The sequence below is a fragment of the Chlorocebus sabaeus genome, chromosome 20 (genome assembly GCF_047675955.1).
Source record: "Chlorocebus sabaeus isolate Y175 chromosome 20, mChlSab1.0.hap1, whole genome shotgun sequence".
Classification (NCBI taxonomy): Eukaryota; Metazoa; Chordata; class Mammalia; order Primates; family Cercopithecidae; genus Chlorocebus; species Chlorocebus sabaeus.
Genome location: NC_132923.1, coordinates 8,125,757 through 8,151,321, shown reverse-complemented (window position 1 = coordinate 8,151,321; position 25,565 = coordinate 8,125,757). Strand labels below are relative to the sequence as shown.

The window sequence follows — 25,565 nt, the reverse complement described above, 5'->3', positions numbered from 1 at the left end:
ACACCCAGACAGCTAAGAATAGAGCCACCTGGGGGCACTGTGCCAGGGGGCAAGGAGGGCGTGGGCCAGGCGAAGAGAGGGGAGAGCCACTGGCACACAGAGCCCAGTCACGGAGCCCAGTCATGCTAGCCCTCCAAAACCCGCCTGGGTTTCGTTTCCTCCTTCCGCTTGTGCTGCCAGGGTTAGCCAGAGGTGGCTTCTCAGGCCACCCCTACACCCAACGTCACCTCCTCCTCACATCTCCTGCTTCTCAAACAAACTCGCTCCTTACTGCCTCCTGGCCTCCCTGTCTCCTCCCCCAGGCCTCTCACACACATTCTGACCGCCCTGCTGCCCACGGGCCACAGATGAAAGATCAGAAGTTGACACAGCGGGAGGCCACGTTTTATTCAGTCCTGTTCAGGTCCCCTGCTATCTCCGGGCTCTCTGGGCCAGTCCTCCTGGGAGCCCCACTGCAACACTTCCCAGGCATAAGCCCTCAAGGGCCCACATGAGCTTCCACAGACCGAGAAGGTTCCGAGAACTTGGTGGGGCCTCTGAGGAAGGCTGTGAGCAGCCCACCTGAACTCCCAGCTCACCAGCCCAAAACAGGGTGCAGGGGCTCTGGCCCTGAAGAACCTGAGTGGGGTGGACTGGCAGTGGCTGGCCACTCAGCTCAGTAGGCGACGTGCCCCTACAAGTTGGCAGAAGTGGCTGCCACTGCTGGGTTTGTGTAAGAGAGGCTGCTGCCACCATTACCTGCAGAAACCTAGGTGGAAGGAAAAGAGATCCAGGGTGAGGAGCAGAAGGTACCTCCTAGAGCCCCTGGATGCCACCCCACGCTGGGGTAATCAGTCCAGAGTCCTGGCCAGCTCTCAAAGGGCTTATTCAGAGAGAGCACCTGCCACCCCACCAGCCGGTAACTGTAAACAGGGCTGCCCTCCTCCCTCTGCTCTCCTTCACTTCCTCTTCTTGGCTCTAATCAGCCGCCTTGTCCCTCTATTCTCTGCTGTTCCAGCCAAAGAAGGTGTGTAGGTGTGTGTGTGTGTGTGTGTGTGTGTGTGTGTGTGTGTGTGTGTGTGTGTGTGTGTGTGTGTGTATCTGTGTCTTTGTAAAACCGAGAGAGGGAGGTCTCCAGGACGAGGAAAATAGGAGCAAGAAAAATAAACTCCTCTCTCCTCCCCAACCTGGAGTGGTTTTCCAGCCTCAGGTGGCTGCAGTAATTATTTACTAGGTCCCACAGAGAAAAGCCAGGAGAGGAAGGAGGGAGGGTTCCTTACTTCCTTGAAGCTCCCAAGAACCCAACTGGCACCCAGGCTCACCTGGTCTGCTGACACTTCTTCCTCTACCTGGGAAACCTCCCCCTACACCAGTCTTTCTCGGTCTACCCTCTATTCCTAGGAGATGATTAGGGGCACAGGGGCTCACCCCTGTGACTCCTCAGGAAGGGCTCCCCTGGGCATAGTGCTCTACCCATTTTGCCTCTGGGTGCAAACAAAACAAAACAAAACAAAACTGCTGCGGTGGCACCAGTTCAGCCAGCTCCAGTCAGCATGAATGTGGACAGCCAATGCTCTTTTAGGAATTCTGGTAGTGGGGCCACTTCTTCTTGAGGGCCCCTTTCTTTCATGGTCTCCTCCCAGGCCTGTCCCCCAGAACTCCTCTGACCTCTGCCCCCCCATCCTTGCCAGGTCCTCCTCTGCTCACTTCATGCCACTTCTCACCTCTTCCAAGCTCTTTGGGTTTTCCAAGTACCCCCTTCAGAACCCTTGCCCAGCCAAAGCCTCTGCCTCCCCCGGCCTGTGGGACCCAATCTCACCTCCTCATAGGGGCTACGATTGGTACCGCCAGGGGGCACATAGCGCCCATGGGTGTGGTAGGTGGGGTACTCGCTCATAGGATGGTAGGCATCCCGGGCGGGAAAGATGTCCAGCTGCCTGTAGTTCTTTTGGCGGCACTGACAGACAGCCTGGGGAAATAGGAGGTTATGGCAGACCATGGAGTGCTTTCTGTCGGCGGGGGGGAGGGCACTGATCAGGGCCAGGGACTGCACTCACCAAGGCAATGAAATAGACGATGGCCAGCACAACCAGAACACAGACCAGCACCAGGAGCGCAATGCCCCAGCCTGGCACCCCAGCCCCGGATTGGGCAGAGAAAGGAAATGGCACATCACGCACTAAAAGGAAAAGCAGTGGTCAGGGCAGTCTCCCAGAGGAGGTGCCCCTCGAACTGCCAGCACTAAGGAAAGAGTGGGGAACCAGACACTGGAAGGAGAGGGGCCCCAGCATGGTGCTGGGCTGCAGCCAGGGAAGTAGCCTCACCGCTGACGTCTGAGATCGTCAGGTTATATCGAGAGGCTGCTTCCGTTTTACGTTGATTGAACTGTGTCTCCACGTCGTGGACATTGGTGGTACCTTCTCGGAAGACGAGAGTCGATTGTACCACCACAGATCCTGGCCTGGTCACAGGGAAATGGGCACTTCAGCCACGGGTCCCAGCTCTGGCTCAGGACTCTCCCCCAACCTTGAGTGCACCAGTCCCTCCTTACGGTCATGACCAACACCCACCCTCCAACCACCACACTGAGTCCACACCCAGAACTATACCTGAACATAATATTGGAGAGGCCCAGAAAATCCCCTTGTTTATAAATCTGCAAAAACTGGGGTGAGAGGGAAAGGACTCAGGCTTGATGCAAAGGGTGTGGACAGTTCTGATGGCTGCTTCAGGGTAACATGGGAAAGAAAAGGCTGATACTCACCAATTCAGAAATGTCTCTCTGCAGCTGTTGGTAGTAGTTGGTGCTGGGATCTTCCAGAGAGGAATTAAACTGAAGGTTTGAAATGTGAAAAGACAAGAAAAAGAAAGAGACCCCAATAGACAACTGGGGAGAAGTGCTGTGATTGGAGGAGGTGAGAGGAGGTACTGTGCTATGGTGAGTGCTACTGGCATCAGTCTTGGTGCTGTGGCTGACAAGGGTGGTAGGAGTATCAGAGTGGTGGCTGGGAATTGAGAATGGAGTGCTCTTGCTGGCTGGGGTGGTGGTAGCCCTGGCAGAGGTGGTGCTGTGCACCAGAGTGGAAGCTGAGCCTGATGCAGAGTCTGACGCCGAGGTGACATCGTGGGCTGGGGGGGTGGTGGAGCCCGGGGCTGCACTGGTGTCCGGGGCCGAGGTGACATCGTGGGCTGGGGGGGCGGTGGAGCCCGGGGCTGCACTGGTGTCCGGGGCCGAGGTGACATCGTGGGCTGGGGGGGCGGTGGAGCCCGGGGCTGCACTGGTGTCCGGGGCCGAGGTGACATTGTGGGCTGGGGGGGCGGTGGAGCCCGGGGCTGCACTGGTGTCCGGGGCCGAGGTGACTTCGAGGGCTGGGGGGGGCGGTGGAGCCCGGGGCTGCACTGGTGTCCGGGGCCGAGGTGACATCATGGGCTGGGGGGGCGGTGGAGCCCGGGGCTGCACTGGTGTCCGGGGCCGAGGTGACATCGTGGGCTGGGGGGGCGGTGGAGCCCGGGGCTGCACTGGTGTCCGGGGCCGAGGTGACATCGTGGGCTGGGGGGGCGGTGGAGCCCGGGACTGCACTGGTGTCCGGGGCCGAGGTGACATCGTGGGCTGGGGGGGCGGTGGAGCCCGGGGCTGCACTGGTGTCCGGGGCCGAGGTGACATCGTGGGCTGGGGGGGCGGTGGAGCCCGGGGCTGCACTGGTGTCCGGGGCCGAGGTGACATCGTGGGCTGGGGGGGCGGTGGAGCCCGGGGCTGCACTGGTGTCCGGGGCCGAGGTGACATCGTGTCCCAAGGTGGTAGCCGAACTTGCGGTTGGTTCCATGGCCAAGGCTGGGGTGACGTCCTGTCCCTGAGTGGTGGAGGAGCCTGAAATGGGGCTGTGGCTGGAGAGTACACTGCTGGTCATACTCACAGCATTCTTAGTAGAGATGGGCATTGAACTTCTTTGGGTAGCCGAAGTCTCCTTTTCTCCACCTGGGGTAGAGTTTGTATGACCAGAACCTGTAACAACTGTTGTGGGTTCAGGGGCTGTGGCAGCTGTATTAAGTTAAAGTAATAGGGTTGGGTTGAAGGAAAAATAAGAGCAAGAAGAAAATATAAGCTCTGGCCACCAGAGAAATAATACCAGGAGGACTGGGGAGTGGGCAGCCTCAGCAGCCCCTGGGTTGGCTGCCTCCTTCCCTGCAGCAGCCTCCTTCTGTCTGCCCACAGGCCTCAGCTCCTGGCCCCTGCATTTCTCCCCTCTTAAGCCTCCCTTCTCCCTACTCCCTTCCCCCTAGACTTCTCTTCAGGACATTTGCTTGCCCCTGGCACCCACTCTTAGGGGTGGGGGCATCTCTTTTCAGCCTGTCCTTAGCCTCTCCCTTCTTCTGGCACAGATAGAATTCTTGCCTTTCATGGTGCATCTGCCAGGGAGCAAAACCCACAGAAAGACCACGAACACCACCTAAGCAGGGCAGCCCACTCCCCACCTTGTGCCCCTCACCTGTAAGCACTGTGAGGATCAGGAGCAGGAAGAAAGGAGACTGGGTGCCTGGTGTCATGGTGGTGGTGGACTGGGTGGGGAGAGGGCAGAACAGTCTCAGGCAGGCGCTGCTTGAGAGGTGGAGCGGGCACAGGCGCCTGCTGCTTTATACCGGTCCCCCTGGCCCCCTCCCCCCTGCCCGCCCGCCCTAGGCACAGCTGGAGCAGGTGACAGGTGACAAAACCCCGCCCTCTCCCCCTTCCCTACCTCCTACCTGTTCCTCCTCCTCCCCTACCATTCCTGGGTAGGCTACAAGGGCTCTAATCGCTCAACCCCCTGACTACCCATTTCTTCTCCAGCTGGCCTCCCCCTTTCACCAACCACTCCCTGGCTCCAGGGTGGAGTGAGGAGGGGCAGTCTGGAACCTGGAGCCCCTGGGCTCTAGTTTTAGCCCCAGGGCAACAACTAAGGTGGGAATGGGGAACAAAGCCGGCTAGGTTGAGGTTCTGTACAGCAAGGCCAGGAAGCCCACCCCTAGGTCTCCCACTCCACTTCCCTGCCCTCCTTGGGTCCATCGAAGCAGAGCGGGGCCGAGAAATAAGAGGGCTGGATAATGAGTGGACTAGGTGCTAGTTTTGGGCTCCCTCCCCCCACCACTTCCCGGAATAGCCCCACCCTTCTAACCGCTCCCTGTCCCGTTCCAAACGCAGTTCTACCCTGAAACCCAGTCCCCGCCCCAGCCGGACTTTCCAGCAGCCTGGGTTCCCTCCTTGGCATTCTCCTGAGAAGGGAGTGGGGGAAGAAATTTCCACTTAAGGGAGGAAACCTGGGCTCCGATGAACCCTAGGGTCCTTCCTTGCCACTGTCCACCACTGGCCAGGAGCTCCTCCCGCCCTCTAGTGGTCACCAGGAGCCTTGCGGGACTGGACCGCGCCGGCTGAGGAGCTTTTCTGACCTGGCGGAGAGGAGTAAGGGCAGCGCTGCCTAAGTGGGGCAGCGAGAGCCCGCGAGAGGGAGGTAGGGCCCGGGAGAGAAGGGTCACTACCGTGGCCAGGGAAGGAGGAACGCACAGCATGGTGGACTTCTGGGAGCTTTAGGAGGGGGCACTCCCGGACGCAAGGTGGTGGCGTCTGGAGGAAATGGAGCTAAGCGGGTGGGGTCCTGAGGTATGTGGAAGGGGCACTGAGATATGTGGGAGAGGACATTGGAACGTGGGCAGGGGAGTTGGACATGTTCTGTGTGGGCCGTTATGTACTTAAGAGGCAAATCGGGCCGGGCGCGGTGGCTCACGCCCGTAATCCCAGCACTTTGAAAGGGCGAGGCGGGTGGATCACGAGGTCAGGAGTTCAAGACCAGCCTGGCCAAGTTGGTGAAACCCCGTCTCTACTAAAAAATACAAAAATTAGCTGAGCGTGGTGGCGGGCGCTGTAATCCCAGCTACTCAGAGGTTGCTCTGAGCCGAGATCTCACCACTGCACTCCAGCCTGGGCGACAGAGCAAGACTCCGTCTCAAAAAGGGGGGGGGGGCGCAGAGAGTAGTTGGAATGACAGAATGGGATTTAGGGACAGAACTATCCTTTGGGGCGCAGAGTGGTATTGGGGACAGGTAGGTACGTAGTGGGAGGCAAAAGCACACGTAAGGTGCGTAATGCGCAAGAGCCGAGAGGTGTGTGCGGCAGCAGTGCACCAGGGGAGGAAGCTATCCCCGGCCGCGGCAGCACGTGGAACTTGGGTCCCGCAGTCGCAGGCTGCGCTCTAGGCCAACGGAAGCAGTTCCGCCTGTATTCGGAAAACAGTTCTCAGCCCCAAAGACACAGGTTGGAAAGCACTTTAAAAACACTTCGGCGAGGCACGGGATTGGAGAGCATCGGATCAGCAGACGAGAGACCACCGTTCCCACCCGCCCGCCGCTCGGTACCCGAGGCGCAGCTTTGTGCGCGGCGAGACCCCGGGGCGGGCGCTGGGCGGGGTGGGGGCGTCTGACGTCAGTGCGCCCGGGAACGCGGGCCGGGGAGGCGGGGAGCCCCCCACTCGCAGGCTGGAGAAAACCAGAGTAGTTAGGTGGGCGGCCCCAAACCTCAACTCCCGGCATTGCCAGGCAACAGCCATTCAGTTCGGTTGCTGGGACACGCGTCACCATGGCGACGGCTCCGCGCCGGGCAGTCTGAGTACTTAAAGAGCAAGCGCGCGCAACGCCCGGGCGTAGGAAAGCGGCCTTCCGGGACTCCGCAAACTCCCGTTCTTCTTCCCCCCTCCCCCTTACCATTCCCTTTGCCTTGTGGGCGCCAAGTCTCTCTGGCCTCCAAGGTGAACCCAACTCCCAACTCCCCAGCGCGCCCCGGGTTCCCGGGTCGGGCCAGCTTCAGGCGGTGGGGAGCGGGATCCCGGGCCCCGGGCGGGCGGGAGGGACGGGACGCGGTGCAGTGTTGTTCTTTCCCCCGCCAATATTGCACTCGTCCCGGCCTCCGGCCCCCCCGGCCCCCCGGCCTCCCCCCTACCCCTAGCGGGGCAGCCCCCGCCCTCCTGGCTCTCCATCCCGGCGGATCTTTGATAGACTGGAGTGTCGCCGCTGCCACCGTGAGTAAGTGGGGCTGGGAGGACTTCGGGCATCCTCCGACAGGCACCCTATCCTCCACTTAACTCCATCCAGCACCTCCCCAACCCGCACCCCCAAATCAGCCAAACTTCCCCTAGATCCCTAACTTCCCCCCTCCCAGGCTTTCTCTTCTACTCCCCAATTCCTTCCACTTCCCCACCCTATCTCGGAAAATTCCTAAAATAAGCAGTTGCACTGGCTTAGAAAACAACCAGAACTTTATGGCAATGTGCTGTCATCTTTCCTGGGGTTAGTGCCTGAGTAATACCCCTTGAAAACTCATCCCCTGCAGAGTGGGGCGACCACCCCTCTGGAACTGAACTCCTTTTGGGTGCCAGAGAAGGGTCTGTGGTTGGCTGAGGGGCTGTAGCTTAGACCTCAGGGTCTCCAGGGTGGATCCCAAGGCCAAAGGGTCTAAAATTCTGAATTCTGAATCCGGTGGCCTCCTCCTCACACCCTTCCCTGGAGCAGCTGCCTCCGGAATGGCTCAAAGTCCTCAGGCACTGTGTCTGAAGGGGAAATAAGTAAAGTCAGAGGATGTGGCTCTCCCATAAGGCATGAAGGATCAGGTTGATCTCAATCAGTCACCTCACCATTGCATCGATACTGGAGATTGGACCAAATGATGTTTTCTTGGGAAAAGCAGAATACACCAAGACGCCCCCCTCGCATGGATGTGTCAATGATCACCCCAGAATCCGCCACAAGCTGGGGTCCCTCATAGAGCTTCACCCTGTCCAGGATTCCAGGATAGGAGTGTCCATTGGTGCTAGGGTGCCAGTGGGCACTCTGCCACCATGCCTGGGGCCTTGCTTTTCCCCAGCCCCCCTTGAGCTCACCAGGCCTGAGAGAGAAGGGAGGGAGGGAAAGGGAGGCAGGAAGGAGAGGGAAGGGGGGTGCTTTTCTCAGGCCTGGGGCCCCAGCTCTTTGTCCAGCTCCTTTTGCATCTCAAAGCACCAGCCGCATTCCAAGCGAGGATTGGGTTGCCATGACGATAAGCACAATGGGCTGGGGGGTGAAGTCACCCGCTTCCCAGGCTCTAGTCCACCCCCTTTTATCCCCTGTCCTGGCACCCCACAGCCCCAGGCACCTTAAAGGGGAACCAACCCAGGTTCCTGGATTCTGGGCTCTTGGCCATGGAGAGTCCAGCCTCTAAGCAGACCCATTTCCCCTCCCTTCCTGTTCATCCCCACCAACTAGGGCTACTTGTTGGAGAGGAATGCAAAGTTGTGAACAAAGTGCTGAACCGAGGCCTGTGAAGTCAGGGCCTTGGTTTTCTCTTCTGTAAATGATGATCCCTTCCAGGTCAGATGATCCTTATCCAGGTTGATAAGACAGATTCCAGGCCATACCAACTAAGGGACCAGATGTGATGTGCCCCTCCACAGATTGGCCTGGGTTTGGAGCCTTCTGGAGAACTGTAAAGGGCATCTAACCCAATGCCCTCATTTTACAGAGGGGAAAATAGGTCATGGAGGAGGAGTGACTTCACCAACATCACTCATAGGTGCTTGTGTCCGTGGTGAGAAAGGGAGATGGAGAGAAGTGGCTGCAGTCCCCACCCATGGAGAGGTCACTGGTGAGTCCCAGCTAAAGAGGAAGGACAGGCCCGGCCTGAGTCCCACAGGTGGGCTCAGCCCCTCTCCTTACCGAATGTAGCCAACTTGAGGCCGGTGCAGAAGCTGCCAGCGATAGGAGGTCTTATCCCGCCAGCCCACATTTCGTGGGTCCGTCCACAGTAGTCGCACCTGATCAGGGGTGTGGCCAGTATGCCACAGGGCATTTCGGAGGTGCTCACCTGGGCCAGACACTGATGTCACTGCCTGGGAGACATTGGCAAAGACAGTGGGTCAACTGCAGAACTGGAGTGAGGGGAGACAAACAGGTTGGTAAGTGCAGGTGGGAAAGGGAGTCAAGGCGGTCATGAAAATGCCCTGGGGCCCCAGAGAGCTGGCTCCAAGCCAGATGTCTGGGTAAGAGGGTTCCCAGTCAAGCAGTGGGGGAGGCCCTGGGGCTGCAGAGGAGAGCTTTGGGAAAGGGCCCTGGGTTGGGGAATCTGAGCAGCTGGGGACCTTGAGCTGCAGCCCGGGCTGGGCAACCGCCCGAAAGGGTGTAGCCTGCCAGTAGGTCTGCTCAGTCTGCTTCCACATGACTACGTAGAAGCGGCCACTGTCTTGATAACTGAAGAGAAAGCCTGCGTAGTCATCGTCAGTCACTGTGTTCACATGGAAGGTGCCTTCAAAGTCCACACCATTGAAGGCCGTGTATCCTGGGGTGGGGGTGGGATAAAGGTCAGGGGCAGCAAAGCTACTGGTGGCCCATCATGGGGTGAAGTTGGGAAAGGATGCCTGCTGTGTGTGTGGCCAGCTTGTGCCACTGCCTTCTCTCTCACCACTTTGCCCATTCTCCCTGTCTATTTCCTCCCCTACCCTCTGCCCCTATAGGATTCCTCCATTTGGAAGTGATTGAACTATGTATCCCTTACATACCAACTGCCAAGCCAGGGTCACTGTTCATGGTCTGAACGATTTCCATGCCCTGGGGTTGTATAGTAAAGAAAAAGCTGTGATGCAGGTGTGCTATCCCTCCCAGGCCCCCCGCCCCAGTAGCCCTGTCTGATAGCACCTGCCCAGCCCACTGCCCCGAGTACCTGGTTGAGCACAACCCAGTTTGGGTCAATCTGAGCATCACCCTCAGGATCCAGGACGACGGTCTGATAGGCCCGAAAATCCGTAAGCGTTACCTCTGCACTTTCGGGACACACATCCAGGGGGTCGACCACAGCATCATTGTCAAAGTCATCCTCACACACATCACCAACGCCATTGCCTGGGCAGAGTGAGGCTGGGTGCTCAGGAAGGCCCTGGCCACTGCCATTAGGCAACAATACCACCTGTTGGGCCTTGCATTCCTGACTTCTTTCCCCACCCTGCCGTTCCTCACTTCCCAACGGGGCTTGCTGCCTCCAGCTGGGCAAAGGCAACACCAGTCTAACGCGCTCTGGGTCCCCAGGCTTACCATCTGAGTCCTTCTGATTGGGATTGGGTACCAGGCGGCAGTTATCAGGACCAGGAGGCACGTAATCTGGGATGCCATCATTGTCATCATCCCCATCACACTCATCTCCAAGTCCATCGTTGTCTGAGTCCAGCTGGGAGCTATTTGGCAGCTGTGGGCAGTTGTCCTTGGTGTCCTGATGCCCATCCCCATCACTAATCAGAAGAACAGGTACCAAATAAAGGCTTTAAAGGTACTTTTTGTCCTTCCCCTTGCTTCTGCCTGGGAGCCTCTGGAGTCTACTCTCCATACAGTCAGACCTCTGGCAGTCAGTTTTGTGAGGTGAAGGTCCAGCATAGGAATGGAGGAATGACTATAAGAATGACTTCCTGCTCAATAGTGATAGAGAATTAAGGCTAAATCATAGAAGGAATTTAGAATATACTATGGCCCGGGCACAGTGGCTCACGCCTGTATTCCCAGGACTTTGGGAAGCCAAGGTGGGCAGATCACCTGACGTCAGGAGTTCGAGACCAGCCTGGCCAACACAATGAAACCCTGTTTCTACTGAAAAAAAAAATTAGCCGAGCTTGGTAGCACGCGCTTGTAATCCCAGCTACTCAGGAGGCTGAGGCAGGGAAATCGCTTGAACCCTGGAGGCAGAGGTTGCAGTAAGCCGATACCACATCACTGCACTCCAGCTTGGATGGCAGAGTGAGACTCCATCTCAAAAAAAATAGGAGGCCGGGTGCGGTGGCTCACACCTGTAATCCCAGCACTTTGGAAGGCTGAGGCGGGCGGATCACGAGGTCACAAGATCGAGACCATTCTGGCTAACACGGTGAAACCCCGTCTCTACTAAAAACACAAAAAATTAGCCAGGTGTGGTGGTGGCCAATTGTAGTCCCAGCTACTCGGGAGGCTGAGGCAGGAGAATGGCGTGAACCCAGGAGGCGGAGCTTGCAGTGAGCCGAGATCATGCCACTGCACTCCAGTCTGGGCAGCAGAGAGAAACTCTGTCTCAAAAAAAAAAAAAAAAAAAAGATATACTAGAGAAAAGTAAAATATCCCCTATAAGAACTTGCATTTTGCCAGGCACAGTGGCTCACACCTGTAATCACAGCACTTTGGGAGGCAGAGGCTGGTGGATCACCTGAGGTCAGGAGTTCGAGACCAGCCTGGCCAATATGGTAAAACCCTGTCTCTACTAAAAATACAAGAATTAGCTGGGCTTGGTAGCACACGCCTGTAATCCCAGCTACTCGGGGAGGTTGAGGCAGGAGAATCATTTGACCCTGGGAAGCGGAGGTTGCAGTGAGCCAAGATCGTGCCACTGTACTCTAGCCTGGGTGACAGAGCAAGACTCCGTCTCAAAAAAAAACAAACAAAAAAAGAAATACCTTGCATCTCTTGATCAAGACCTTACCTGTCTTCATTGGTATCACAGACATCCCCCACCAAGTCGCTGTCTACATCTGTCTGAGAGAGAGGGACCTGTTCTCACCATCTCCTCTTTATAACTCTGAAGAGGGTGATCTGACCACTTCCCATCCAAAGGGCTGGGGCTTCATCCATCAGTACTCTCATCCCTCCCGTCCTTACCATCCCCCTGTACCTGGGTAGGATTGCTCATTTCAGGACAGCTGTCGCAAGCATCTCCCACCCCGTCCTCATCCCTGTCTGTCTGTAGTGGGTTGGGGACTTTAGGGCAATTGTCCAATCCATTGGGGATGCCTAGAAGACATGGGTGGCACAAGGTTGTTACTAGAACACGCCATACTCTCTCTCCTAGGTTGGTGAAAGTCCTGAACTTTGTCTCCCCACCTAGAGGACAACTGGTCAGGAAATCTGCCTGTTTCTTGTCTCACCTTCTAGTCCACACTCTGCCCAACGCTACGCCCTGCCTCACATTCCCATTGACATCTGCTGCAGGTAATCTCTCCTCACCCAGGCCAGTGTCCACAAGCCTGCCTCCCCAGTTCACAGAGATGTCCTAGCTTCCCTTCTTCATCCCTACCTGATCCAAATTCTTACAGGTCCCCCAGCCACCCCTTCAGCCCCAGGCCTGCACCATCCCCATCCACGTCGTTGTCACAGGCATCTCCTTCCCCATTGCCATCTGTGTCCTTCTGGTCATTGTTGGGAACGTTGGGGCAATTGTCACAGGCATCACCAAATGAATCTGTATCTGAGTTCTGTTGGTCTTTGTTGGGGAACAGCCGGCAGTTGTCCTGGGCAGAGGGGTGGGAGGGGAAGGGTCAGGTCTCCTCTAAATCACTTGTCATCTTGCGCCTACTTTGTCACTGTATCCTTTTCTAAGATCACACCCTTGTGATGGACAAACTGCTCAGCACAGTCCCACCCACCCAGCCTCCTTGTCCTGGGCACGAGGTTTTTGCCTCTCTGATTTGGAGTATTGGGCCCTTCCTAGAGGACTGCCAAATGAGGTAAGAGAGGCACTGAGAGGACAGGAGGAGAGGAGCTCCAAGGGGCAGGGCAATCTGGGAGTCACCTCAACATTCTTGATCCCATCCCCATCAGCATCGTCATCACACTGGTCCCCCACACCATCATTATCAGCATCTTCCTGCCCAGAGTTGGGTGTCAAAAGGCAGTTGTCCTAAAGTTCAGGGGAAGAGAATGGATGAGTTCTGGCCTGACCCAGCCTGGGCTCCCCACTATGCCCCCTCACCCGCCTGCTCCCTGCACCTGTTTGCAGTGTTTGTTGTTGTCCATGCAGGGCAGTGCTTGGTCTGGATAGCCATCGATGTCTGTGTCAGTCCCACATACGTTCCCATTCCCAGCCCAGCCCACGTTACACTAGGGCAACACAAAGGGTAGGAGCTAGCAGTTTGGTCTGGCTCCCCTCCTCCCTCTATTTTCCCTGCTTCAGGTTCTATTCTCCCCACCAACCAGTTCCTGGGCTCAGGCCCACCTCTCTCCTGTGAAGGCCTGCAACCCAGGCCCTAAACATAGCCCTACCCCTTTCCCCAGACTCTCCCTTTTCCTTCCATGCCTGAGGCCTAGCTTACCTGGCAGGACACTGCACCATTGCGTTCAAAGAGACAATGAGCATGGATGTGGCAGGGACTGTGGGCTGGGCTGTGGCAGGTCCGGGCTGGGAGGCAGCCCTGGCTCTGGTTGCCCAGGAAACCCAGGCGGCAGGGACCACACTTGAAAGAGCCCTAAGAGTGGAGAGGCAGCATCTTAGGAACGAGGGTGAGCCCACCAGGCACCCAGGACCAGCATTGCCCCACCTGCGGGGTGTGGGCTGGGCACTCGGCTATGCCAGGCATATCAGTATCTCCTTTAGGTTCTCATGACAGCCTTTCAGGGTGGATAATAGCCTTGGTTTTCAGATGAGGAAGCTGAGGCTCGGAAAAGTTAAATAACCTGCCAAAGAGCTAGCAAGAGGCAAATCAGTATTCCAAACCAAGTCCATGTGAACACCTAATCTGTGTAGTGTCCTGGGGAGGAGGAAAGGCAGCAGGAAATTTGAAGGTAAGAAGGGGAAAGGGTTGGGGTTTTACCATTCCCACCACCCCAGAATACACTCAGGGTATTCAGCTCACCACAGTGTTGGTGCAGATGGAGTTTGGGTCACAGCCACCATTGTTGCCATCGTTGCATTCATCGATGTCATTGCAGACCTGAAGGGGCAGACTTTGGGTGGAACCAGACCTATGGTGGGTCTCCTCAGATACAGCAGAGGACACTGGTATGGCCTTATCTGTGAACATCAACATTAAGCCCAGACCCAAAGCCAATGCAAAGCCATCCATGTCCCATTCATCACAAGGGTCCCATGTCTAACCCAGAAGCCCCTGGCCTCTACAAGGCCAAGATCCCTTGTCCACACACACTACCCAGTCTGACCTGTTTGCTGGCCCGGGCATAGTCAATGCCCACACCAGACACCTGTGTGCCCTTGTACCCTCGAGGACAGGCCTCACAGTGGAAGCCGGGCATGGTGTTGATGCAGCTGGAGCCCGGGAAACAGGGGTCAGCGTGAACACACTGGGGACCAAATGAGAAGGCAGAGGTCAGGCCACCCTCTGGGAAACTCAGGCCCCTGCCTGTGATCCATGAACCATTGCTCCAGGTCTCCCCTTTGTACAGCTCTCCCCCGCCACACAACCGCCTTGTGCTCCTGGTCCCCACCCCGCTTCCCTCGGGGTTCCCTCTCTCCCTCCCCATGCGCCTGGTCGCCATCTCAAGCCTCCCCTGCAGTTTCCCCAGCTCCTTCCCTGTGTGGCCTTCAGTCTTTGCCCCAGGCCTTCTGTCTCTCCCATCTTGCATTTCTCTTCTTGCCTCTGACCTCTCCTAAACTCCAAATTCCTCTTCTCTGGACCAGCATTTATCCCACCCTCTTGGGCTCTTCCTGACATCCTCACCCCAGTTTTCTGTACCCTTCTGGGCACTGCCCTCCCCCACCTCATTGATGTCACTGCAGTGGGTGCCGTTGCCCTGTAGGCCGGGGGGACAGGGCCCACAGCGGTAGCCTGGGTACTCGTACACTTCCATGCAGTCCACGCCTCGGAAGCAGGGATTGGGGCTGCAGTGGGAACGCTGCTCATGGAAGCCTGAGGGGTGGACACAGTCAGAGCTACCCGGTGGTCACTATTTAAGCCACGAGAAGGGAAAGCCAAAGCCATTGGGTAGGGAATGTGGCACTATCATCTGGAGCCTCCCCTGCTCTCCCACTCACCGCACACCTGACACTCCATAATGGTGTTTCGGATCAGGGACATTTCCTTCACCTGGAGAAGGATGGGAAGGAGTCAGCACTTGACATCTGCCACCCCACCCCAGAATCAGTGCCACCCTTCACCGGCCCACCCAAACCTGGTCTCGTATATCATCCCGCAGCTCCACCAGGATCTGGTTGAAGAGGGTGAGTTGGGTGACCAGCGCCTTGGTCTGCTCCCCTGTCAGGACCCAGGGTGTGAGGGGCTCAGTACTGGAGCACCAGTCCTGGGCCCTCCATGGGCAATAAGCCGGCACATGCCACGGCTGCCCACCTCTGCCTTTAAACCTACTACATTCCTGACTGAAGAGGACTTAGTTTCAGGCAGCTGCCAGAGCCTGGGGCCTCCTCCCCCGTCCCTGCTTCCGCTTCAGTGTGGCCTACTCACCTAGAATGGAGTGCAGTGCATTGGTCACTGGAGAGGAGAAGAAAACATAGTCAGAGGGGTGAGTTGAAGTGAAGAGAGGCCTGGCTGGTGAGGAGGAAGAAGGAAGGTGAGGACAGGGACAGGGCTGGAGCCCCAGAATAAAGATGGGGTGCTGGATACTAGGAGGGTAGAGCTGGCAGACAAGCAGTGCCAGCTCCTTCCACAGGGCAAAAGGCCCTCTAAGGGAGTTGCTTCACAGGAAGTCAAAACCCAAATCCTCCTGGTTCCTAGGCATGGTAGTGGCAGAAGGGATGGGCCCAAAGCAGGGCCAGGGCCCCAGTACATCCCATTCCCTTTTTTTTTTTTTTTTTTTTTTTTGAGACAGAGTCTTGCTCTGTTGCCCAGGCTAGAATGCAGTGGCACGATCTCAGCTCACCACAACCTCCACCTCCCGGGTTCAAGCGACTCTCCTGCCTCCACCTCCCAAGTAACTGGACTACAGGTACCCACTACCATGCCCAGCTAATTTTTTGTATTTCTTAGTAGAGATGAGGTTTCACCATGTTGGCCAGGCTGGTCTTGAACTCCTGACCTTGAGTGATCAGCCCACCTCAGCCCGCCAAAGTGCTGGGATTACAGGTGTGAGCCACCACACCCAGCCATCCCATTCCCTTCTTCAAGAGCTCTCCCTCAAGTATCTGGGGAGGTTTTATTTAGGTGAGAGCTTCTGAACATCCCTGTCAGAGAGAGCAGGCAGATGGGCAATGCTCAGAGAAATTGCTAGTGACAGCTGCCAGTGGGAACTATAAAAGACTCGAGACCAGGTCGTGCACGGTGGCTCACGCCTATAATCCCAGCACTTTGAGAGGCCAAGGTAGGTGGATCACTTGAGATTAGGTGTTCAAGACCAGCCTGGCCAATGTGGTGAAACCCCATCTCTACTAAAAATACAAAAATTAGCCGGGTATGGTGGTGGGCGCCTGTAATCCCAGCTACTTGGGAGGCTGAGGCAGGAGAATCACTTGAACCCAGGAGGTGGAGATTGCAGTGACCCAGATTGCACCACTGCACTCCAGCCTGGGCAACAGAACAAGACTCCATCTCCAAAAAAAAAAAAAAAAAAAATACTGGAGACCAGTATCTCTTGGTCAGCCAAGACCAAACAATTAACTAATTCCTCTCTTGGATCGCTTTTTTTTCTGGGATGGCTGTATTGGAGATTGTGGAGTCAGGTAAAAGATTTGGAATAACAGGGTTAGAAACCCTAGGAACGGGTGAGCCAAAGGAATGGGTTTTAATGGAGAGGGAGGTCAAGAAGACAGGAGTCACCAAAGGCCACAGGACCCATGGTCCAATGTCAGCAAACAAGTCTCTGTGTTACCTGCACTGTGGATGGACTCGTCCCCTTGGAATGGACACTCACTCAGGGCTCCTACCCGGGCCATGGACCCACCCAGAATAATTTTCATAGATTCCACAAAGCCCTGGGGGGATAGCAGCAGAGTAAGGTAGGAAGGTCTACCAACCCCTTCCCCAACTGGTGCAAACTCTATTTCCACAGAACTCAGAGGCTCCTCCCGGCTCACCTGCATCCTCAAATATGCCTTCTGTCCAGTCCTAATCTCCAGCCCATCGACCTCTGCTGGAGGAATGGGGGCCAGTGCTGGAAGGCCTGCATGTTGGTCACCCAGTTTGCAGTCCACATAGAGATGCAGAGCAGGGCTGGGTCTGGAGGGACCTCGGAGTCGCAGGAGAACTGTGTGTGTGCGACCATCGGCCAGGCCTGCTTGCTGTAGGTTCACGGCGTGGACTTTGCCATCCTCCCGCTGGTATCGCACCAGTACTGCCCAGGAGGGGAGATCAGTATGGGTGCTATCCCCTTCCCCCTGCCTCCCAGCTGAGCCTTGGATCAACTCTGCTGGATACCACATCTCTAGGGCCCCCATCCCTAATTCTACTATGTAGCTGTCAACACTTTGTATGTAATAGGTACACAATAAATGTTTTTGAAATTGGTTTAGAGGCCAAGCACAGTGACTCACACCTGTAATCCCAGCACTTTAGGGGGCCAAGGTGGGCAGATCACTTGAGGTCAGGAGTTCGAGAACAACCTGGTCAACATGGTGAAACCCTATTTCTACTAAAAGTACAAAAGTTTGCCAGGCGTGGTGGTGGGCACCTGTAGTCTCAGCTACTCAGGAGGCTAAGATAGAATCGCTTGAACCCAGGAGGTGGAGGTTGCAGTGAGCTGAGATTGTACCACTGCACTCCAGGCTAGGTAACAAAGCAAGACTCCGTTGGAAAACATAATTGGTTTAGAGACAAATATTTTCTTAGTATTCATTGGTATCAGATGACTCTATCCTATCCTATGGTGACAGCTGGTTCTGTGGCCACTGAACTGTTCCAGGGATCTGAAAGACCTTTCTATACCACCGCTGAGGCACAGAGACATGCCTCACCTCTCTCCAAGCATCCCCAAGTACAACCTCCCATCCCTACAAATATCAGGAGTCAAGCCTCACCCTATTGTTTGGTACATGGCCTCTTGAAGCACCTTGTAAGCACCCCATACCAGGCGACCCTGATGTCTGGGCACAGCCTGATGGGACCTTGGTCCCCAGTGGAGGCCAAGGAGAATGAGGAAGCACTTGTGAAGTAGGGATGAGGGATAATGCTTAAAAGAGGTCACCATTGCAGGAAAGGAGATGCCCACCAGTCACCTTTGTTGATCTTGCCTACAACAGAGGCCTCCAGCCATCGCGTGTTGTCTTGGCGAGAATAGAGGCCAAAGAGGACACCACCCTGCTTGGGGGGCAGGCGGAAGGTGGACAAGAGGTAGATGTCCCCAGCAGTGAGCAGGGCTGTCCGGATCTTCTCTGCCACAGCTACCATCTGCCGAGACTCGCCCACAGTCAGCAGGTCAATTACTGGTCAGGCAGGGGTTATCAAGGTTAGAGAATGGGATCAAATGCTAAGGTATGCCCTCCCCTGAGCCCACATCACCCCCTACTCCCATCACCAGGCAGTGTTAATCACCTCAAAATTCAACCCTTGGCTGGGCACACTGGCTCGCACCTGTAATCCCAGCACTTTGGGAGGCTGAGGCAGGTGGATCGCCTAAGGTCAGGAGTTTGAGACCAGCCTGACCAACATGGTGAAACCCCATCTCTACTAAAAATACAAAAACAACAACAAAAACTCGCCGGGAATGGTGGCGGGCGCCTGTAATCCCAGCTACTCAGGAGGCTGGGGCAGGAGACTCGCTTGAACCTGGGAGGCGGAGGTTGCAGTGAGCCGAGATCACGCCACTGCACTCCAGCCTGGGCAACAAGAGTGAAACTCCGTCTCAAAAAAACAAAACAAAACAAAACCTCAACTCTTGTTGCTCTCAGAAGACAGAGCCACTGTGCCTTCCTTTCCCCATTATTGCCTATTACCACCTTCTGGGAACCTGCAGGTTTGAGGCTCACTTTGAAACACAAATAGCACCCCACAAATTTGAGATGCCCCCACCAGGTGGCGCAAAGGAGATGCTGTGCTGATTCTCCTCAGGAGTGGCACCTGGTTCCCACACGCAGAAATGGGAGGCAGTTTCTCTTTCCATTCCTGGATTTGGCTCGTTCCACACCCTAGTTCCCCTCCTTCCATCCTAGGGTCACAGCACACTCGCTCTGGACAAGAACAGTTGCCCACTGAGGGCTCTGACCCTCCCACCATCTGGGCTATCTCCCACGGGAATGTAGGACCCAGCTCCTCTGCCTCCTGTGTCCTGGCCAATCTGTGGTTTTCCCTCCAGCCAGTAAAGAATCTATGCCTGTGTCATCTGCTCCAGCTACCTCTCCCACATCCATTGGCCCATCCCACCACCAGACCTCCGGGAGAGCCCAGGCTTCTTGGTCCCCACCCCCGCCCTATCCTTGGGCAGCCAGGAGCCCAGAGGGACGAAGCCCAGGGACCTACAGTATGCCCACCTTCAGGCTGCTCTCCCAGACCCCAGGGTGCCTACAGATACTCAGGAACCACCCCAGCCAGGCAGCCTGAGCATCCAGTTCCTGAGTCCTCTGCCCTGGCCTCATGCCTGACCCTGGCCCGTTCCAACTCCCCCACTACTCTGTGGTGCCCACTCCTGTCCACCAGGCCATAATTTCACGAACCCTAGGCAGTCTAACGTTTTCCTCTGGCTCAATTTCTAGACTCTTCCCTCTCCCTTTGCCCACATGCTCTCTGCTGCTTGGGTTGAGGGAAAATGGGGAAGACACAGAGAGCGGTCTAAGAGGATGGAGACAGGCTTACCCTGCAGGTCCTGACTGGCAGATGCGAAAGAGCAAAGGAGGAGAAGAGCCAGGGCCCCCCGAAGTTCCTGCGTCTCCATGCCTTTCAGCCGGCTCACTACCCCTGGCAGGCAGGCAGCTGGGAGGGGAAAAGGCTAGGCGGAGAGAGCAGGAGCCGGGGGGCGGAGGGACAGAGTTGGAGGGGGGGCCAGCAGGCGGGTGAGGGGGGGCTGAAACAAAGAGCTGCCAATCACCCTGGAGGCATCATCAGCTCTGGGAACCAGGGGCACTGGGAAAGAATCCTGGAGGCCTCCCTGCCTTCTACCTCTCCTTAATGATCCTTCCCCAGGTGCCTCCCTCTCCGCAGTCATCACATTGTTGGGGGTCTCCGCACACAGCACTACCGAATGCTACTGTTTTCTGGAAGCCACGATTGTGGAAGGCAAGAACCCCTGGCAGGGGCAGTGCTAGACAGTGGGCATTATTCCACAGCTGGCAGGAAAGGATGCCAAGGGAGTGGCCGAAACTAGCTTGCTATAGTGCCCAGGGATGCCCACATGGCATGAAGTTAGATGTTCTGGCTCAGCAAGTGCTCTTTATTAGGGTGAGGGTCCCCTGATACGTGCCTGTTTCTCCATTTTCCCTCATTCCTAGGAAAGCTTGGGAGTCTGGAAGCGTCTGATGGGAACTGAAGGGAGAATCTAAAGCAGTAGTGAGGTCGGAGTGAAGAAACCAGGAAAGAGGAAAGGGACACCAGGGACAGGCGTAGAAGACCAGGGGGACAGGCGAGGAGCCAAGGACCAGACTGTGGAACATTGTGGGTACTGGCGGACGGGCCGTGACCCGGATGAAGCAGAGGGGCGCCGGAGTTCCCGTTACCTAAGCAACAGCCTGCGAGCCGCTCTTCCCCTCCCCCACCCAAGCCCCAGCCCGGCCTTGCCTCCGGCCGCCGCCACCGCCCCTGTTTTGTTTCCATGGCGACAGGCGGCGCAGGGCCCGCTCCAAACATAACGCGCTGTGGAAAACATGCTGCTCGGGGGACCCCCCCGCAGTCCCCGCTCGGGCACGAGCCCCAAGGGGCCCCGGAGCAGTACAGGCCACGTGCAGTTTGGCAAGAGCCCTCAGACCTGGCCCAGGCGCACAAGACCCCGCTCTCCTGAGCCTGCCGCGCCTTCAGGGGCTCGGGCTTCACTCAGCCGAGGCGCCGTGACTCGCCGAGGCGCGCCGGGCGGACAGCGCTGTCCCGCTAGCGCTGTCCCGCTACGTGGGCCACCTCTGGATGGGCCGGCGGCCGCCCTGCCCGGAGGCCCGCGGCCCAGTCCCCCGCAGTTCAGCTGCCAGCCGGACCAGAAGAAGCCTCGCCTCCCCGGGGACCTCCCCCGGTCCCCTGACCGCAACTACCAGAGGGGCGGTGGTGGGGGGCGGGTCCGTGCAGGGCAGGGCAGGAGCACACAAGGAAGTGTTTCCGGGACAGAGGGCGGGCAAGATGGCGGCGCCCATGGAGCTGTTCTGCTGGTCAGGGGGTTGGGGGCTGCCGTCAGTGGACCTGGACAGCCTTGCCGTGCTGGTGAGGGGTGGCGCTGGCGCACTCTGTTGTGCCCTGATGACTAGGGAGGGGGCCGAACTAGCCAGGCATCCAAACTTTGCCGGGCTACTCAGCACGGGCGCAGTGGGGGAAACTGAGGCAGTCAAAGATGTGGGCTCAATGCCCTATGCTGTAGATTTCTAGGCTTAATGCAGCAATGAAAAGAAGCCTGGTTGGGAGTTCAGGTGATGGGTTCTAGTCCTTGCTCATCCACTCACTGGCTGTGTGACCTTGCGGAGATCCTTTCTCTTTGGGCGTTTTTTCTCCATTCGCAGGTTTACTAGGCAGGACTCTCTCAGAGACCCACTCTAGCTTGGAATTCCTGCCTTCTCCTCAGCCCCCTTTTCCTCTTCCTCCTCACTTAACAGCATTTACTGAGCCTATTGTTTGTTGGACCAAACGACTCACAGCCAGGCTTTGTTGAAAGAGCTTAGCAATCAGACAGACTTCGTTTGCTTGATTTATTCATTGACTCCTTGCTTTAAAGAGCATCTATTAGATTTCTTCCAAATACTAAATATTGCCATGCAAAGATGAATAAAATATATTCCCTCCCTTTGAGTTTACAGAAAGGCAGATAGGTAAGCAAATAAATATAGTAAAATATTCACGTATAAGTTAAAGTAGGAACAGATCATAGATACTGCCAAAGAGAAGGGCATGGTCAGTGCTTCCAAGAAGAGGGATACTGGTTAGGAAAAGCTTCTGAGGATAGATGTCCACCAGGTAGATGGCAAGGAAGGAGAAAGAGGAAAGGATTTTCCTGGCTGACCTGTAATCACGGACATGTCTGTAATCTCTCTGAGCCCTGTGTTGCCCATTTGCAAATAGAAATGGTGGTGACTCCCCCTTTTTTTCCCAAGACTAAGATACTAAGTATAGGGAATGGCACATAAGGTATTCAATAAATGTTATTTCTCTTCTTGATACTGCTGTGGGGGCCATGGCCCTGCCTTTCTGACTTCTGCTTCCTTCCCTGCAGACCTATGCCAGATTTACTGGTGCACCACTGAAGGTACACAAGATCAGCAACCCCTGGCGGAGCCCTTCAGGTACCCAGTGTCCCTTGGGGGTAAGGAAGGGTATGTACAAGGGGAGAAGCAGGAGATAGGTAGGAATGTGTTGCAACTATGTATGACTAGGCAGCTAAGGGTCTGGTTGGTAGGTGTACTTCTCTCTCAATATCAGGAACTCTGCCTGCCCTTCGGACCAGTCATGGAGAGGTCATCTCAGTTCCACACAAGATCATCACCCACCTTCGAAAAGAGGTAGGTGACATGGATAGAGGGGGCTGCCAGTAAGAGAAGTTCAGTCAATTCTGTACAATACACATTTATTGAGCACCAGATATATGCCATGCTAGATGGAGGTGACCCAGAGCATCAAGGAGCAATAATCTGCTGGCGGAGACACACACAGTGTCACTGTCATGTATTCAAGCAGTCAGCAAGAGATGAAGCTCAGGGCACTGTGGGGATATCCAGAGGCACAGTACCTTCTGCCTGTCAGGCAGGGAGGGAGAGGAGCACAGGCTGAAGGAGAGTAGCAGACAGCAGTTGGCCTCTGATGGTGGCACTGGAGAGAGATTTCTAAGGGCCACTTCCCTGTTTCCAGGGACTAGGTTGGGCTAGATATGGGGCTCAGGACGAACAAGGCTTACAGCCAGTTTGGAGAAGATGAAAGAGCATTACTAGAGGAGTGGGGAGGCCTAGGCTATGCTCTTTACTCTGCCATCGACTATGTGATCTTGGGCAGGCCACATAACCTGTCAGGGCTGGCACTCCCTTATTTGTAAAACTAGAGGGCTGGGCCAGCATGTTTTCCAAGGGTTCTTCTAGCATTGATGGTCAGGTTCCAAGAGGGAACACAGTGTCAGAAGTGGGACGCTCTTCCTCATTTCTAATTTCCCAAAGGTTAAGGACCTGGGGAATTAATTGAGAAGCCTGAAAAGAGAGGATCCAGATAAAAGACAAAGTTCCTGGCAGGGCCAGGGCCACTGCCCTAATTCCTTAGGTGTGAACAGAGCTTTTCCAGTTTCCAAAGTATTCTAAATTACTTCCTAACACAGGGCATTGAGAGAAAGAGATTCTTACCCCCATTCCACACAGGAGAAACTGAGGCTCAGGGAGATTTAAGGATCATGCTGAAGAGATTATCTGGGGACAAAGTTTACTCAGGATGTGGAGGGGGATGCTGAGGAGCAGGGACTGGAGCCTGGGAAGGTAGGGCAGGCTGAGACCTGGGGGTATGGGTGGAATGTGTATGTGGTAGTGGTGTCTGGGCCATGGAATGAAGTGGAATAAATAGCCAAAAGCTGGGCACTGAGGGAACCAGCTGGGGGGCCCTGGGCGTGGGTTCCCTGGATCCAGGGAGTGTGAGGATGGCTTTCCCTGGTTCCTGAGGCATGGACCAAGTCCCAGCCTGCATCTGAGCTCCGCTGTGCTAGCTTTGTGGTGTCTGGGTCGGGGAAGTTACTGTTAGAAAGCTGCCGTCAGCAGGCGTCCTTCCAGCTTTCCATGGAATTTCTGGGAGCTGCTCCTAGTTTGTGGCCGAGACTTCCCTCCTTCCCCACATTGGGCGCTGGACCTTGACGGCCAGCAGGCTCCAAGGCCCAGGCTTTTTGCCAACAGCAACAGGCTACTGGCTGGGCCCAGGCAAGGGAGCCTTGGTAGGAAAAGTTCCTTGCTTTACCTCCACTACACTCAGAGGCCAGTGAGGGGGGTACCAGACAGGACTCCTTCCTCCCTGGTGAAGTGCCCCTGCAGCCCCCCAGTGTCCACACCATGGATATTTCCTCCACAGAAGTACAATGCTGATTATGATCTGTCAGCTCGGCAAGGGGCAGACACCCTGGCCTTCATGTCTCTCCTGGAGGAGAAGTTGCTGCCGGTGCTGGTGAGTGTGCCCAGACCTCCCAGCATCCATGGTTAGCAGGGGAGGGGTCGGGCACACATAGACCCACACAGAGACTCAGGACAGCATGGGGGTCAGAAGCCCACCCTGAATCAGACAGGTACACTGGCTCAGACCTGCCTATTTCTTCCTGCCTACCCAATCCAGGTACATACTTTCTGGATAGACACCAAAAACTATGTGGAAGTGACCCGGAAGTGGTATGCAGAGGCTATGCCCTTTCCCCTCAACTTCTTCCTGCCTGGCCGCATGCAGCGGCAGTACATGGAACGGCTAGAGCTGCTGAGTGGGGAGCACATGCCTGAGGACGAGGAAGAGCTGGAGAAGGAGGTAGCTCTGAGACCGGGGGCTGTTGTATGAGATGAGCCCCAAGGATGCTGGCCAGGAATGGGAGTGCTTAGGTGGGGAGGTGGAACTGTTCCTGCAGCTGCAAGCCTACCTGTGTCGTCCCTACAGCTGTACCGAGAGGCTCGGGAGTGTCTGACCCTGCTCTCTCAGCGTCTGGGTTCTCAAAAGTTCTTCTTTGGAGATGCGTGAGTCTGACTCCAAGAGGGTAATGGGTGGCTTGGAAGAAGATACAGGTTCAGATGGAGCAGCTGGAGCTGGGGCTGGGGTGGGCTCAGGCTCTGGACAGGAGGTCCTTGGGACAGATACTGGTCCTGCTGCCAGTGGGGCTGTGTGTGGGGCCAGAGCCTTCTCAAAGGTACAAAAGGGTAGGGTGGGAGGGCAGCCAGGCACAGGAGGGGCCTGAAGAGCTGTGGGGCACTGAATGTGCCCTTTATGCAGCCCTGGGATAGAGCCCTATTCAGGGCCAGGCTGGCGCCACCTGGGGATCTCTCCCAATACCAGGTCTAGAACTGTGTGTCCTGTCCTTCCCTGATGGCCGCCTGCTGCCCAGAGCCCACCTCCCAGGGCTGACTCTTCCTCCAGCTCCATCTTTACCCCTTCTGCCCCAGTGCTTCTCCTCCATCCCACCCTTCTCTCTCTGCTCCAGCCCTGCCTCCTTGGACGCCTTCGTCTTTAGCTACTTGGCCCTGCTGCTACAGGCAAAGCTGCCCAGTGGGAAGCTGCAGGCCCACCTGCGGGGGCTGCACAACCTCTGTGCCTATTGTACCCACATCCTCAGTCTCTACTTCCCCTGGGATGGAGGTAAGGGGCAGATGGGAGGGGCAGCCCTGGGGAGAGTGGGCAGGGATCCGAGAACTAGTTCCCCTAACTCACCTTCCTTCCTTGACCCTCAGCTGAGGTACCACCACCACGCCAGACACCAGCAGGCCCAGACACTGAGGAGGAGCCATACCGGCGCCGGAACCAGATCTTATCTGTGCTGGCAGGACTGGCAGCCATGGTGGGCTACGCCTTGCTCAGCGGCATTGTCTCCATCCAGCGGGCAACGCCTGCTCGGGCCCCAGGCACCCGGGCCCTGGGCATGGCTGAGGAGGATGAAGAGGAATGATTTGTCCTCACGCTCCCAGGACTGGTTTTTCTACTCTCGTGCATTCCAGAGGCCCCCGTGCCTCCTCTTTGTTGGTACAGCCGGACACGGGGTGCTGCCCCCCAGAATAAAGCCACTCACGCTGACTGGGCTCAAACATTTTCTCCTTTAAGAGCTGCCATTTTTCCTGGCTAGTCCCACAGGAA

At 56.3% G+C, this 25,565-nt stretch overlaps 3 protein-coding genes and 1 long non-coding RNA gene across 9 annotated transcripts; 2 read left to right on the top strand and 2 right to left on the bottom strand.

Moving 5' to 3' along the window:
• Positions 1-362: 362 nt before the first annotated feature.
• MUC1 (mucin 1, cell surface associated) lies at positions 363-4,620 on the bottom strand. Its single transcript, XM_073008324.1, is given in 8 exon segments — positions 363-748; positions 1,799-1,948; positions 2,037-2,158; positions 2,304-2,440; positions 2,589-2,644; positions 2,744-3,355; positions 3,357-4,018; positions 4,467-4,620. Coding segments are annotated over 8 exon segments (1,872 nt in total). The 5' UTR covers positions 4,525-4,620; the 3' UTR covers positions 363-673.
• A 1,436-nt stretch (positions 4,621-6,056) lies between these two features.
• LOC103223885 (uncharacterized) lies at positions 6,057-16,822 on the top strand. Its single transcript, XR_493922.3, has 5 exons — positions 6,057-7,026; positions 8,498-8,620; positions 11,831-11,970; positions 14,784-14,932; positions 16,714-16,822. It is a non-coding gene; the product is annotated as an uncharacterized lncRNA (long non-coding RNA).
• On the bottom strand, positions 7,242-20,681 carry THBS3 (thrombospondin 3). Of its 6 annotated transcripts, none has more exons than XM_073008318.1 (23): positions 20,554-20,681; positions 17,876-18,082; positions 16,739-16,995; positions 16,534-16,636; positions 15,174-15,200; positions 14,884-14,966; positions 14,747-14,798; positions 14,473-14,621; positions 13,915-14,055; positions 13,611-13,688; positions 13,071-13,223; positions 12,748-12,858; positions 12,551-12,658; positions 12,110-12,269; positions 11,654-11,772; positions 11,465-11,517; positions 10,060-10,253; positions 9,692-9,870; positions 9,531-9,579; positions 9,114-9,310; positions 8,692-8,864; positions 7,635-7,774; positions 7,242-7,550 (listed from the first exon to the last, which is right to left on the bottom strand). In XM_073008318.1, the coding sequence occupies exons 2-23, from the start codon at positions 18,045-18,047 to the stop codon at positions 7,492-7,494; spliced, it is 2,757 nt and encodes a 918-aa protein (XP_072864419.1). In that variant the 5' UTR covers positions 18,048-18,082; positions 20,554-20,681; the 3' UTR covers positions 7,242-7,491. The 6 variants fall into 6 exon arrangements, with proteins under 6 accessions (XP_072864419.1, XP_007975059.3, XP_072864422.1 ...); XM_007976868.3 differs by lacking the exon at positions 20,554-20,681 and adding an exon at positions 19,449-20,326; XM_073008321.1 differs by lacking the exon at positions 20,554-20,681 and adding an exon at positions 19,449-20,326 and having other exon boundaries at positions 14,754-14,798.
• LOC103223888 (metaxin-1) lies at positions 20,438-25,505 on the top strand. The gene is given in 10 exon segments (XM_073008323.1): positions 20,438-20,612; positions 20,615-20,667; positions 20,670-20,993; positions 21,994-22,063; positions 22,200-22,279; positions 23,814-23,906; positions 24,072-24,254; positions 24,381-24,457; positions 24,919-25,073; positions 25,166-25,505. Coding segments are annotated over 10 exon segments (1,410 nt in total). The 5' UTR covers positions 20,438-20,452; the 3' UTR covers positions 25,381-25,505.
• The last annotated feature ends 60 nt before the right edge of the window (positions 25,506-25,565 follow it).